The sequence below is a fragment of the Lineus longissimus genome, chromosome 4, assembly GCF_910592395.1.
Source record: "Lineus longissimus chromosome 4, tnLinLong1.2, whole genome shotgun sequence".
NCBI classification, from domain to species: domain Eukaryota; kingdom Metazoa; phylum Nemertea; class Pilidiophora; order Heteronemertea; family Lineidae; genus Lineus; species Lineus longissimus.
In genome coordinates, this window is record NC_088311.1 from 16943259 (window position 1) to 16958779 (window position 15521).

The 15521-nt window shown below is 38.5% G+C and overlaps 1 protein-coding gene across 1 annotated transcript in view; it reads right to left on the reverse strand.

The window, feature by feature from the left end:
* The window catches only part of LOC135486789 (uncharacterized), a 58469-nt gene extending 49618 nt beyond the window's left edge, over positions 1-8851 (reverse strand). Inside the window, exons 1-3 of the mRNA XM_064769889.1 lie at positions 8758-8851; positions 8267-8398; positions 5668-5862 (exon numbers count right to left, since the gene is read on the reverse strand). Coding sequence (XP_064625959.1) covers positions 5668-5862; positions 8267-8398; positions 8758-8851 — 421 coding nt within the window. The remainder of the gene's footprint in view (positions 1-5667; positions 5863-8266; positions 8399-8757) is intronic.
* Positions 8852-15521: the final 6670 nt, after the last annotated feature.

A 15521-nucleotide genomic window follows, 5' to 3' on the forward strand; every position in this document is an offset into this window, starting at 1 on the left:
TGTGCTCTCAGGACGAAGTCCGGCTCGAGCTGTGCTCTCAGGACGAAGTCTGGCTGGTGTAAACTTAATATTACTGATGCAGTTAATGTCTCGACCTGCACTGGCACTCAGTAAAACGTCAAACTGCTTGTCAATATCCTGGTCATATTCCTTCTCAACCTTGTAATTCTGGAAGAAAATACTTTGAGTGAAATCATACCATAATATCTCCAAATCATTTACTCGCTCCTTGTTGGTTAAAAAAGGTGTAAATATTACATAATCAATTTTCAGCGTTTTAAAGGCTTGGTGTAAAAATACCTTGTAGTTAATGGTGACCTTGACACCACAGTAATGCAGAAATCTAAGGAAAGCATAGTACACTAGTCTAAGGTCAGTGATATTCTCATCGGTTAATTGCGGTATACCAATTGCCCTGTTAATAAATTCAATGGCAAGAAACCAATCATATTCCCCACAGTGAAATTTAAAAAGCATGGCTTCACCATGTAACCCTTGGTTACAAAACTTAGAGGGGAGAGTGTTAATACCCATTTTTAGGGCTGACTGAAGAGTATTTTCATATCTCTGCTTACTAAGACATTTTCTGTGACTTGAAAAGTAGCACTGTAAATACCCTTCCACAAAGTCCTTTAAATACTTAACTGCCGATTCGGACAGCCGACTCCATCCAAGTTTCCTTAGAATACTGTCAAAGTAACGTGTCTTGTTGTCAATATTGATCTCAAGAGTTTTAAAATCATCGTCGTAAGTAGTCGAATTGCAATTGGTGCAGAATTGATACTTCACAGTTTTAGCTGCGTACCTTGCTGAATTCAAGTTTTTTTGATACTCAAAAAGTGTCCACCTTTTACAATTACGGCAGAATTGAGCATTAGTGTTGGTACTGACGTCATATTCTTTCATTCTTGGCAGGACTACTTTGATTGTCTCAGTCAGACTTCGTCTTGAGAGCATAGCTCGAGTAGGCTTATCAAATTTCCCACTGTCATAATTCTTGCTGACATTTTCTTCACTAAAATTTCTAGTCGGACTAGGACAAAGTCCCGAGAGCTCTGCTCGATCCATGACCCTAGGACGAATGTATCCTTTAAGATTCTCATTGTTCCACTCGAGCTCTGCTCTCAGGACAAAGTCCGACTCACTAGAATAATAATCTTTTAATGAGATGTATTTATTCATATTTACATAATAATTATTTTTTTAAACATTGTTTTGATAGAAGGTCACCTAAGACCTTTTACGTGATTTTACTGTTTTACGTGATTTTAAGGCTTTAACACCCCCAATTAAACCATAGATTATGGAACTAACAATAGCAATAACTGCTATGATCAGATGTTCAGCTAGAAAGCCAACAACTGCACCAATTGTTTTCAGGAGAAATGATACGATAGAACCGATGATTCCCGGTAAAGCCGCAGCTGATTTCTTGGCTAGTTCTTTTAGCCATTCAGCAAACTTCTTGAGACCTTCTTTTACTTTATCTGGTATTGATGGTTTTGGTCCTGGTTCTGGTGTAGGTCCAGGAGTTGGTTCTGGTCCTGGAGTTGGGTCTGGTCCTGGAGTTGGTTTTACAGATTTAGTGGCACCACTTAAAGCACTACTGATACTAAGACCTAGAGTTGTAAATGTCATTACAACAGCTGTTATTATGGCGCTAATGGTTACACCATACGTCTTAAAAAGTAACTTTATTCTGTCCTTCAGAGGAATAGTTGAATCTGGTTTCTTTAGAACATCAACAATTAAACGTTTAATTCTTCTAGTTTGTGACTCCCTGTCATTGTCTAACCTCCATACCTTTGACTGTTCCTCATACAATTTGTCATTTAGTTCATCTATTTGCTTTTTCAACTCTCCTTTATCTTCAGTATCTTCTTCTACAGACTTTACATAGTCTCTTGTTAAATTATTAAGTTCTTCTTCTAGGCTTTCTATTTGCATGTCCTTATCCCTCTTTACTGCAGCTAGATCATCACCAGCCTGTTTTAACCCTCTAAGTTCTCTCAAGGCAGATTCAGTAAAACCCAGTGTTTTAAGTTCATCATCATTAGAATCAATTAATTTATCTATTGGTTGGTTTGAACTGTATACCTCATTAATTACTGCCTGTGTTTCAGGGGTTACTAATGTAGGTTCCCTTACTGGTGGGTCAGGTGCAATCATACCTCTAATCATGTTAGCAAATCTAGTACCAAACTTAGTCTTTAATGTGCCTTCAGCATAGAAGCTTCCATTATCCTTAGTTAAAGGAATTAACTTTATCTTTTCTCCATTTTTATCAGGATATTCAAATAAATTTTTGTTTTCTAGTTTATCTTTAATCAAATCAACTTCATACTTTGTTTTCGGATCGTAATAAAGTTTGTTTCCATTGTAACTAATGTGTGGTGCAAGATTACTCAATTTTTTCTTGTCATAATTCCAGTTTGATCCTCCCAATGCTGTATCAAGTTTATCCTCTATTGTATCGTAACTTAACTCCTTTTCCATCAATTCAGGGACAATACCTCTTACTCTTTCTGGAGGTGTACTTAATGAAGTTTCATCAGTAAGATTTTCACCTCCTGTGTTGTATGTTGTGCCTGGCCTTTCTGGAGTTTTAGTGAATGAAGTTTCAGTAGTAAGATTTTCACCTCCTGTGTTGTATGTTGTGCCGTCATCTTGAAAAGTTCTATTGATTTCACCTGTATTAGGATCTATCTCATCCATTTGGATATATTCACCTCCTGTGTTGTATGTTGTGCCGTCATCTTGAAAAGTTCTTTTGATTTCACCTGTGTTGTATCTTGCGTGAATATATTGATTAATTAAATCATCCTTTCTCATTTCTAGAATTTGTTCAAAAGTTCCTGATGATGATGATGATGATTGTGAATCGTAATCATCCATTTCATAATTTTCACCTCCTTCAGCCATAATTACTTATTTATCTAACCATAAAAACAATCAATGTACCAACAACTGAGTAAAGCATGAATTTAATTGTTTCATGAGTATCATCCACCTTCTCAACTTTGGTGTCAAGTTTAGTAGCAGTAGGAGTATTCTTTGAGGTTTCAGTTGTTTTTGGTGTATCAACATTACTCTTTGGTTTATGACTGGTTATTGATGTACCAACACTACTCTTAACTCTTATTTTCTTAGAACTATTTCCTTCCATCAGTGGTGGTGGTAAGGTCTTTTTGTGGTTAATGTCATTCTTACCGGGTTTAGCATTTTTTGGTGCTATTAAAATGTTATTATTGTAGTTATCCAGCTTACCAATAACGAGTACCATATTTGAACCTATGACATACAATCCTGGTGCTATTACATAATCTAGTCTTGTATGAGTGTCACTCACTGCTTTTTGGTATCTTTGAATTGAAGTGGGAATATCAGGATGTTGATTAATCGAGTCCTTTAATAGTTTGTTAAATTCCTTCTGTGCATCCAATTCTGTACCCGGTACTCCAATTATTGGTGTTCTGGTCAACGCCTGAGCACCCAGAATACAGTAAACATATGTTCTTATTGTATCATTTAACCTCTCTATTCCAGGATTAGAGAAACCATTTGATTTAAATATCATGAATTGTTGATAGGTTTGACATTCATTTTGTGTAATTACATCAAATACATTCTTGTGTCTCCTGACATGATCCTTGATGAAAATATCTGGATATTTGAAATTAGCCATTCCAGCATCCCAGTCTTTACTGAACATCGGTGGCATTCTATTTTCATGAACTTGCATGAGGAAGAAATTGATTTTAGAATCATTGATGTAATATCCGGGATCAGTTATGTTCGGGTTGTAATCCGGTACACTCCATGACCTCCAACCACCGTTATTTTCAAACACCGAGAAATCGTACTCGTCTTTTAAACCAAATTCACTCAATAACCCTCCTAGTTTCCTATGGTTAATGTTATTGTTTGTCTCATTAAAATCACTTTCACCTGGAATTGGTATCTCTAGATTCTTCATGATCTTCAATATTTGATAGTAAACATGAAACCTGTAAATTGACCTTAACAATGGGTCACTGTGATTCAAGTGATCGTCTATTGAAATACCACAACCTGTTGTAGCAAACCAAACAGCCATGTTAAATTGGTTCTGGTAAAACGATAATGGATTCTTTTCCAGTAGCAGACAGTCTTTCTTATTTTTCAGGCTCAAAAACCCAGGTGTTATCTTAGTTTCTTGTAGTCTGAAGAAGTTATTAGTATTAACAGTTACTTCTAAATTAAAGAAGTCATAGGTGAATTTACTTTTATGTTGATTTGCTATTGGATAATACATTTAATTTACTTGAATTTTTTCCTTGAATTTTGGTAAATGAAGACAGTAAAAAGGCCATTTGTTTTAATGGAATAATCTCACCAGATGGAGGAAGTGTGACGTTAACATCATGTCTCCATGGACAGAATAACATTTGCCTTTAAACCATAGTGATATTAAGTTGTACAATGACCATATCAGATGTTGCAATCATTAATTATTTGTGCTTGCAAATTACAATGGCCATATCAGATGTTGCAGTCATTAATTATTTTTGCTTGTCAAAAACATGAAAAGGCCTATTGTGTCTTAATGCGTTTATCCGACAGAATTTTAGAAAATATTTTCAGCGCTGAAAATTATTTTTGCGGTCGTTAAAATAATGTCTGGAAATTCTGTCGGATAAACGCATTAACGAACAATAGACTTTTGTAATACTTTGGGACGTGAGTATTGTTTGGTAACATATGTTACTATGTACATGCAGACACTGTCAACATTATTTTAAATAGATTCAAGCAACAATGATTAATCGCTGTAACAGCTGTCTTGTAGGCCTACAGCATTTATTGGAATACGCTGGGACTATCAAGATGTGCGAACTTCAAGGGTTCATTTCTCTGCCATTTCTCAATGGATATTTGCAATGATGTATCCTTGGAAAGCTATTGACGTGTACTTTCTGTTGGAATACAGTAAGTCATGATTACATTAACCCATTGAACTCTAGTATTCCCTTACCATTTCACTGCAACGCTTCACTGACCATTTCATGAATGATAGAATATATGTATTGTGGTGTCTGGTTCTTAGGGGTTTCTAAGCTAATTTGAGACAAAAAGGCCTGTAAGGGCTTTTGTTAAAATAGCTTAGAATTACCTAGATTCCTACCACCACAATACATATATTCTGACGACAGAACGGATATTCCAGATGATGACGACATGTGCATCAGCTAGGTGAGTAGGTAATCGACGCAACGACAAAAGCTGACAAAGGTACAAATGTTGACAACCAACATCCAGACGATACTTTCTGTCAACATAAAATTTCTCTGAGCAGGTCTTAAATTTTTTTTTTCTGACTCCTGAGTTTCAAGAGGTAAAAAGTTCTTTGGAGGTCTAATGAAATAAGACGCATCGAACGTTTCCGAAAGAAATCTCGGCTGCCGTGACTCGTATACCGTCGTCCCTCCTAATAACGGGGTTTATAAAACTCTGCGTATCAAAATCCAAAACATTATTACATGAAAGTTCACCTCCTTAATTGTCCTTCAAATGAGTCAAAAACGCCATTTTTGAGTTTTAAAAAAATCACCCACTGGCACTTAAATACTGCCATTTTTGCTTGATATTGAGGCCTTATCTCTGATATTCATCACATTTATGACTTACCCATTGTCCATATTGTCACTGTAAATAGGACATAGTTCCTCCCTAGATCCACCTGCCACCAAGGTTCGCGTCGGTTCGTATGACTGCATGTTAAAAACGCCTGATTCGTATAACCATCCAGAGCCAAAGAGGCGTAATGCGTGCCATTGGTCGTTCCCTGTGATGCGTCTGAAGACTTTCCTGCAGCAACATTACCTAAAACAGACGATACAATAATAACGATACATTTTTTAAGCTCAGTGGTAATGCGTATTGCGTCATGCTAGTTTCCTCTCATACTGAACTTCCAGCGGTATTGCCTCCGCCTATACTGACGCGCGTTGTCGGGAAGCTGAGCAATGTCAACACATTGAGGATAAACATGGCATCCTATCGGTGTCTCAATATCTATTCTATCACGTCGTAAGTCTGCAGAAAGACAAAAGTTGCAGTACCACATGGATGTAGGCATGAATGCATTACATAGGGTGTGTAGCGAGAGTAAGCCTATATTTGGTGAGAACTAAATAAACGAACCGAAGAACATACTTGTTCGTAGTTCATAAGTGCGAAACCTCTCCCAACGCATTCAGTTGAGATCTGCAACTTAAAGCAAAACTTTTGCGTATACGAGAAAAAAACCCAACCTATGTGACGACGTATTCGTGTCAATAATATAGTGAGCTTTCGCACTGGCACGGTTAGCCGAACGACGACATTTAGGTCATCAGAATTTGCGCTCTAGTGACGCGTACACAAGCGTTTTTCGGATAGTTTATCCGCAAGCTGCTCATTGCGTGAAAAAGACCCGGATAATAAAACAAGAGTATTTTTCAGTCTTGCACGTAACCAGTGAGTCGTAATTCACACAGCGTTTTCGTTTAGGTTTTCTTCATTCATACAATGAGACGTATTTCTTTTTTTTTTATTCAGTTGATGTTATATTTTCCTCTTGTATTGAATGGCCTATCCGTGTTAAGAGCCAGTTTTTATAAGAATCAGACGGATTTCTATTAGAGGGTGATATATGCCCATCTCAGATTTGTCTGAAATTTGTTTTGGTGAAAGGCCTATGGGTAGATAGCAAAATCCTGAAATTCCAGGTCCCTAAAACAAACAGTCTTCTTTTTAGGGCCTCTGGAATGGTCACTGTTTTTAGGGTCAAAATTGGACTTCTTAAAAAAATAACTTTTGAAGTTGAAATATCTCAATGCGCCAATGACTGCCCAGCTTTATTTTGATAGATGTCAGTCTGTGATGGAAGGAGCTGCAGAGAATTAAAAAATGTCCGTTTGTAGTAGAGGGTGCGGCCTGTAGGTGGCACTGCAAAACAGTAGTTTTTCTGAAATGACACATGGATTTCAGGCAATCCTGGACTGGAATTTAGTATAATTTCAAATGGCATAGTATAGGGCAAGCTCATGGAATCCTATCATGCATATTGTGGGAGGGTTTAGGACGTGAAAGGCCTATACCCACATAAGTGATTCGGAGAGTTCTTTCCAAGGCATTTGTTATTTTACGCCGTGTTGCCCACGAACAAAAACTGTTCATGGGCCAAACTCACATCGCTTCAAATCAGCAGGCTTTAAATCAGCGTCTGCACGAACAAACCTGACCACACAATTTTTCTATACGCTACCAAAAAAGTGTCATAAAACACCTCAAAGTCAAGTTGTTTTCGGGGGAATTTTTTCAGACAAAGACTTGAAATGCAATATGACAACCTTTTTTGAACTTTTGCAATAAGAAAACCCCACAAAAAGTCTGTTAGTTTCATGGATGTGGTATTTCACCACATTCAGATTGCAGTGGCGGCCATTTCAAGCAGGGACGGGACGACGTCGATATAAATAGTTCCGGTTATGCGCAAGGAGGCTGCAGTGCCTTGTGGCCAATTACAGCTCGCTTTACGCCATGCACATACTTTAGTTTCACCGACTAAGACATGCAAGAACGTGTCTGAGTATTCAAGAAACAGGTGGAGCAAATCTACAAACCTACAGAATTTCGAATGCCAGACTTAGAAACGATATGACGACGTTATCTTTTTATAAAATATCTCAGGTTCCACCCACCGCAACTTTACATATATAGGCATGAGCATATTATAGACATGAGCATTTTTATATTTATCAAGCAATTATCATGACCAATTTTTTCAAGCCGAGGCGTGCCAAACATGGATGAACGACAGCCAGAAGAATTCTGTCTTGTATTTATTGCCTTGTGAAGTATTCAAATATTTAGATGCTTATCTTATCTGTTGACACTAAAGGTTTCAAAGGCCCAGGTATCCTATTTCTTTTGTAATGAGAAAAAACAACTTCAACTGGCCACCTTATGAAAAAATACTAGGAAGCATGATTCATTCCTGGCCACCTGATCAGAAAATGCCAGAAAACATGATGAATTCCTGACTATCGGGAATTCGCAAACAAATTGGTCATCTTCATGATTATTGCTGTTGTCTTTCTATGTGAATGTCCTAAACAATCCTGATACCTTATGCGATATGAAAAGATCATATCATTGTAAACAGTTATGTTGCAAGATATCTATGTGCAATGGAAACTAAACCGCTTGGTGTCGATATAGTTGATCTATCTTTAAAACTTACCGCGCTGACAATACTCCCCATCCCATCCACTGGCACATCCATTTGGGCAAGACCCGTCTTGGCTGCAATCTTCATCCCTATTACAGTGACACTGATATTCGCAGTTATCCCCGAAGTATTTTGTCGAACAACCTTAAAAATTAAATAAAAAGGAGTGAGACCAAGTTCTATCACTCATTGAAGCCATGCACGTAGGTTGCGACTAAAAATAGGGTGTTTTGGCAACCTCACGGAACCCCTACGTTTGAGCTGGCAAACCAAACCGACGGAGAAACCAAAGCAATGTTTCCGTTTTCGAAGGAGGAGATCATTAGACGACACTGTTCTCAGACAAACATGCAGTTGGCTGTTAAACACGAGAGAGATCTACATGTACCAGTAAAGAGGGGCAAAGCCATCGGTAGAGAGCAATGCAGATTTTGTAGTCTTCTTGCCGTTTTCACACCAAAAGAGTATCATAGAGTATCATTACTTCATGACCACTGACAAACCTTTCATTGGGACAGGGACATTGCCAGGATTTGAAAAAGTCGCAACGGCTTCTGACCAAGAATTTTCTTTTTCATGGAGCGTATAATACGCCATGTCATCGAAATGTGTTCCGAATTTCAATAAGCTATAACACTGACAGTACAATTCCTATCCAAGGTACATTCTTATTTATACCATGATGCTTAGGTTTTATCATTAGAGAGATTCGGCTATCCCGTTTCCGGGATCGAGGTAAGGATAGGTATCAGGTCGAGGATAGGATCTAACCTGCAAGCCGCTATTTCATGTAAATGGCCAGCTTGAGAAAGAGAGACAAAAAAACAACCGTCTCCACCTCTCACGGGACTTCAATAAACAATAAAACACTACTTTATATCGCTGGTTCATACCAATGATGTGGAGCCTAGGCCTATGTCGTGCTGTACCACGCGATAAACATAAAGGCAAGTCGATTTGTTGGCGAACTTCATACCGTATAAGTTGCATTAATGGCCTCGATATGTATCTATGGTCACTGTCAATATCAGCGACTGACTTTGATGTGTTCAACTTCTGGCAAATGTCATGGTGGGCCGGTCAAGTCATTCAGGTATACAGTACCATAACCCAGCCTCGAACGAAATTGATGACGAGACCTATTCATCCCCTGTGGCTTGAGTGGAATTAAGCCTGTCCATTTAACAAATGATAATCTAGGCTTTTGTGATTTCGCGCCTTGGTTTTACTAAAGAGGGCTTATACTATTATTTCTAATTGAGTCGTGTAAGGCAAAGTTACCTTTTGGGAAATTGCACTTTCAGTTTGCCTGTCTGTGGTTCTAACCATATGAAAAGTAGAACAGATAGACACTTCAGATATTATACACCTATTGAGATGAAAATGATATACTAGTATATTCTTCTCATACTCGTGCTTCTTCGTCACAACCGCGTATTTTTGGATTTTCAACTTGATAAAAAAACAAAATTCGCTATTACAGAAAATAGATGGCCAGTAAAAGGTATGATTAGTTAATCATTCGCATGACTACCAAGAATCTTCAAAATAAAAAATTCACGAAGTCGTTTACTGCAGAATTCGCTTCTATCTGACTGATGATGGGAATTCGCGCCTTGGTTTTACTAAAGCTGAAAGGGTGGATGTCGTCCTGGGTGCCGACAAATGGTTTCCAGGTTCGAGATCGACTGGACAATAAGCACCCTGGGTGTCATTACACTAGACAAACAGCACCCAGCTTCTTTTTGCCTGGCTTACAGATCTTAGGGACGAGGACGTTTCTTGTAATCTCGTTTTATCTCGCGCCGTGGTACTTGCGGCATTAGCAGTGCGCGAAATAAAAAGAACAGATAAACAGAAAAAAAACGCGTTTAGGCCTATAGGTTCTTTATCTCTCTCCCCTTAGAGACGAATACCCCGTTTAATTAAGATGGAATTGATGAAAGAAAGGTTTTTAGAGCGCGGTTGGAAACAGGGACGGTCGCCATCTTGCAAAATGATGGTTATCGTGACACGTGACCTCCGTGAGCGTGGGGCCAACCTCGGTTGTAGGTATAGGAAAAGTTTAGAAGAAGAAGCTGGGTGCTCTTTGTCTAGTGTAATGGCACCCAGGGTGCTTATTGTCCAGTCGATCTCGAACCTGGGTACCATTTGTCGACACCCAGGACGACATCCACCTTTTCAGCTTTACTAAAGAGGGCTTATACTATTATTTCTAATTGAGTCGTGTAAGGCAAAGTTACTTTTTTGGGAATTGCACTTTCAGTTTGCCTGTCAGTGGTTCTAACCATATGAAAAGTAGAACAGATAGACACTTCAGATATTATACACCTATTGATAATTAGATGTCTGCCTTTATCAATCCGACCATTTATCTTTTGTGACATCTTCCACTCGACTGTGTTTTGAAATATGTGTACCACTAAGAATAATGTCAAACTAAACACATTTTTTGATATTTTAAGATGAAAATGATATTCTAGTATATTCTTCTCATACTCGTGCTTCTTCGTCACAACCGCAGATTTTTGGATTTACAACTTGATAAAAAATCAAAATTCGCTATTACAAAAAAAGATTGCCAGTAAAAGGTATGATTAGTTAATCATTCGCATGACTACCAAGAATCTTCAAAATAAAAAATTCACGAAGTCGTTTACAGCAGAATTCGCTTCTATCCGATATACGTGAAATGGGTTTCAAAACAGTGGATCAGGCCTATACAAAACCTAGTACAAAACGTCATCTTTGGGCAGTCCGCAATATTTATCAAGTATTTTCTTTATGGGCTGTCACTTAGATGCGTTACACGCAACGTACTGTATCATTAATTTGCTGGACATAAGCATTTCCGTTAATGAATCGTATCGATAGGAAGTTGAGCTATCAATACCATTCCTGAGTGTCGAGCTCAACAGGAAAACACAACTTTTCAATCTCTGACTCACTCGACAACGCTCCACGGCCATTCGGGCGGATACGCGCACTTGTATTGGGACGGCCCTGTGTCTGGCCAATTGCTCGCATACAACAAATGAAACGACCAAGGGCCATTGTGCTCACCGTATAGATATTTGGTGGTTAGGAATTCATCCTGGTTAAGAAACATGCTACATGTACAGTATATCGGTCAAACCAAAGCCTAAGCCTATTGACAACGAATCTTCAATAAAAGAAATCGCATTGATGATAAAGAGAAATCTTTAAGCGTCTGCCATCCAGAACTCTTACTATAAAATTAATGCAAGGTCAAAATGCATATTTATTTAACAAATTGGTGTCGTCCGCCCATTGTCCATCCTGATTGAACAATGTTGAATCGTATCCAACGACACTGCGCATAACATCTAAGTGGGCTCGGCTTGCATATCCAGAAACGATCGTTGATCAATGAGTCTAGAGTAATATATACATGTACTTGGTCCAAGATCTCGGTTATAATCGATACTCTATAGATAAAACCCTACCGTTTGCGGTGCTTGCTCCTGTGAATATCCCCAGCAGAAGAATTAGCGGGAAAATCTTGCTGACGGCGTGTCCTTTCATGACGATAGAATCAGTAACCTGCTTTCAAGGTCTGCTATTCTGTCAACTGAAAGACACTTCCTGGATCGTACACGTAAAATACATATTTATTGTATATTCGACTCTTCATTGACCATTGCGGCGCTCACTATATAAGTGCTGACAAAAAAAATAATTAAAGTAGGTTACTCTTGCCTAACCTGCCTAACGGGGTATTGAAGACAGCAAATTAAGTGGTTATCGCAAATAAACTACTTCCTTGTCGCCAACACAGCATCTCATTAGCGGACATTTTCATGCAAGCGTATTGAGGACTAAGCAATTCAAAAAGATCTAGGGCCTACATGATCGTGTAACATGATGATCACAATAGGTCGCCTATTTTTTTCAATATTTGTTTTAGTTTCAACCTTTATCGTCCCATTCTGCTTAAAAACATTGACTTTGATCGATTAGAATGGAGTTACTGTAGAACAGAAAATTTGCGCGACATAAAAATTTTTTTGGGACATTTCGCAGAAGAATATTTTCGCGAATCAAGAATTTTTTTCATCTAATAAATTAAAAATTGTATAGTTTAGTTTTAGTTTTATTTATTTATTATAGTGACAAGTATACAGTCATAATATATGTACAGATATCTAGAAATTAACTTAAGTACACCCAGCCCTCCTGGGCTTATTTGTCACTTCGAACTAAAAAATACATAATAGTTTTTAAGTGTCCAAAACAAATAGAAAAAGTACACAATATGACGGTGAAAAATAAATAAATAATAATAATTAATTACCACCTTTGTTTACACAAGAGTAAAAGAAACAGCACCCACCCAAAAATATATCTCTCAGGCAGGGAAAGTACGGACCGACCTTCTGTTTATTTAAACAAAATATCAGTCCGCACCCTCCACGCCCGAGAAACAAATTTTGAGGTTTGTGTTTGCCTATTGGTGCAACAGAAAATTAACTTGGCCTCCTCGGACATTGCTACAAATTCACGATGTGAAATACTAATAGAATTAAAAAAAGTAGCCCTCAATTCGTTAAATCGAGGGCAGGAACATAAAAAGTGCTGCTCATCTTCACATGTGTTTAAATTACAAAGTTTACAAATTCGAAGTGCAGGTGGCGTGCCACTGAAACGACCCGTTTCTATTTCCAGGGGGAGTACCCCACACCGAAATTGTGCAAATAAAGAACGCTGGTATCGCGTTAAAAATGAAAATACATAAGGTTCCGTTTGAAATAAGTGCTTGAACTTTACGTAAGTCCTCAACTTGGGTTTTGTTCCTAATGATTGCTCCCAAGTCTCGGAGTGCAACATTCTGATCCGATCCTTAACCTCCGCAAGATTACACGATGTCGGTCTATTACTATCAACAAGATGACCCATATCAAAGTTAGCCAGAATTGATCTCACTTGGGAACACCAGTTGGCATTATCGTGACTACGCCTCAGGTCCTCCCTGAAGACATCCCTCAGTATGCCTTCTCTATTGAGGCCACACAGCCGGTTCCAAAAAATAACAATCTTAATCCACCTTCTGTATCGACCCGGAATCCACCCAAAGTCCCCCTGGTACCCTATGATCGGGGCCCGGGGTGGCAGTCCAAGGAAATAACGTATTGCGCGATTTTGTACAGTTTCAAGTTTCTCGAACGCTGCAAATCCCCATACTTCTGACCCATAGTCTAGTATTGGGGCCACACCAGACTCAAATAACTTAGTGTACGTACTAAATCCTATGTCTCTGAACTCACGAAATTTGTGAATAATACCACCGAGGGCTCTGCCACCACTTTGGCTTAGCAGCTCTGCGTTTGAGTTCATTTCCAAAAACTCGTCAAAAGTTACCCCTAAGTATTTATATTTACTGACTAGTTTGAGGGGGGTTTCATTTACTGAAAACTGGAATGCGGTTTGCCGCCGCCGCTTTTTTCTAAAGTGCATCACTTGTGATTTGTCCGCGTTAACCTTTAACCTCCATTTGTTACACCAGGTACCAAGATGGGAAAGCATACATTGTAGATTCTCCTCGTTCTCGCTCAAAAGAATAATGTCGTCTGCTTAGAGAAGGCAACATATATGTCGACCATCAATATTAAGACCTTTACCAAGCAAGTTTAACTCGTCTACCAAGACAAATACACATTTTTACTTACGGTTTTTATGTTATTGAAAAAAAATCTCTTCCATAACCTTTGATAATCCCTCATGTATGAGCTGAGTTGGCCATAAAGACCCTGACTGACTGCATTGCTGACGATGAGGGGTGTTCTCAAAGGTAACCAGCTGTCTAAAAAAACCCAATCACCTGTAGCGAGCTAAAACTAATTTTCGAAATAAAAGAACGAAAATAAAATAAAATAAAAAAGTTACTTTTTGGACATTTTTAAAATTGTCTGTTACATAATGAAGAGACAGGATAAGCTGGGCCCGAATACAACAGATACATGACCAAATAGACATACCATTCTCTGCTGGAAACCGCATTCAATTATCTTACTCTATCTCTGTGATATTAAAAAACCTGTGGACATTTACTTTCTGGTAGGACTGTACATATGGAGAAATAACTACACATATATCGAAGTGTAGGTTATTTTATTTTAGGAGACTTGTGTTGGTCTATTCACCACTCTGCCACCGAAGCGACCTGGTCACAATCTCGATGCGTTGACTGATTTTTCAATATGGCGATGACTAATGGTATTAGAGAGACTATGTCCCCTGTCTCATTCCCGTGGCGCCCTTCTAAACGTTAGGTTGCATCTGTATATACAAAGTAGCTTTATTGATACGGAACTCACGTATATCGGGTGAGGAAGAAAAAAACCGAAGTTAAATGTCTCTAAGACGTATTATCCAGGCAACGGACAGAGCGGACAGATTTTCGAATGAAGGGATCAAAATGGGTCAGGAAAATATACCTCTACATCGTAAGGGAGCCAAAGCAGTTCTGCACCGCTTGTTTACTACAATCTGCCGGCGTTGTGCGAATTATCCAAGGAGGAGGCTTTAGGATTGACGCCTACTGCCGGTAAGTCGGCATGCACCCCTGCAAAGTGACCTGACGACGCCAAATGGGAGACGCGGCTCTACACCATTTATTTCATAAATTTGTTTGATCACGCCCAAACATCATCTGTCAGGAATTTTCCCAGAGGTTAAAATTACATTGAAAATCAATGACAGAGTGTTGAACATATTTTCAATACAAGCTTTGAGCATCTCATTTGTAACATTATCAATACAAGTGGATTTGTCATTCTTAACTGCTCGAACGCCTTTAATAGTGTCGAAAACTCCGCACTTCGGGTTTTCTACTGGGGAGTTGCTGACTACAAATTGATGGTGAACTTGACTCTATCGTATCTTTTTTACAACTGACTTTATTTCTACAAACTATTGACTAAGTAAACAAGATTACAAATTAACAGATGTTAAGAGATGAAAGAAGGTGCTTAGACGATTAAGCTTAGCTTAATCCGCAAGGATTTCCACAGACTTCCTGGCTCCATGCAGCTGCAGCGACTTGTCGAACTAATAACTTGATTCAGGAAATGACTTGGTTCAGGAATGCGTAATTCCTGACAAATAGAGAGTATTCGCACCCGCACGGTTAGCCAAACGACTACATTTAGGTCATCAAATAATGCGGTCTTATGACGTTTACACAATACGGTTTGGAGAGATTATTATCCGTAGCTAGTTACAATACGTGAGTGAAAAACGCTTTGAC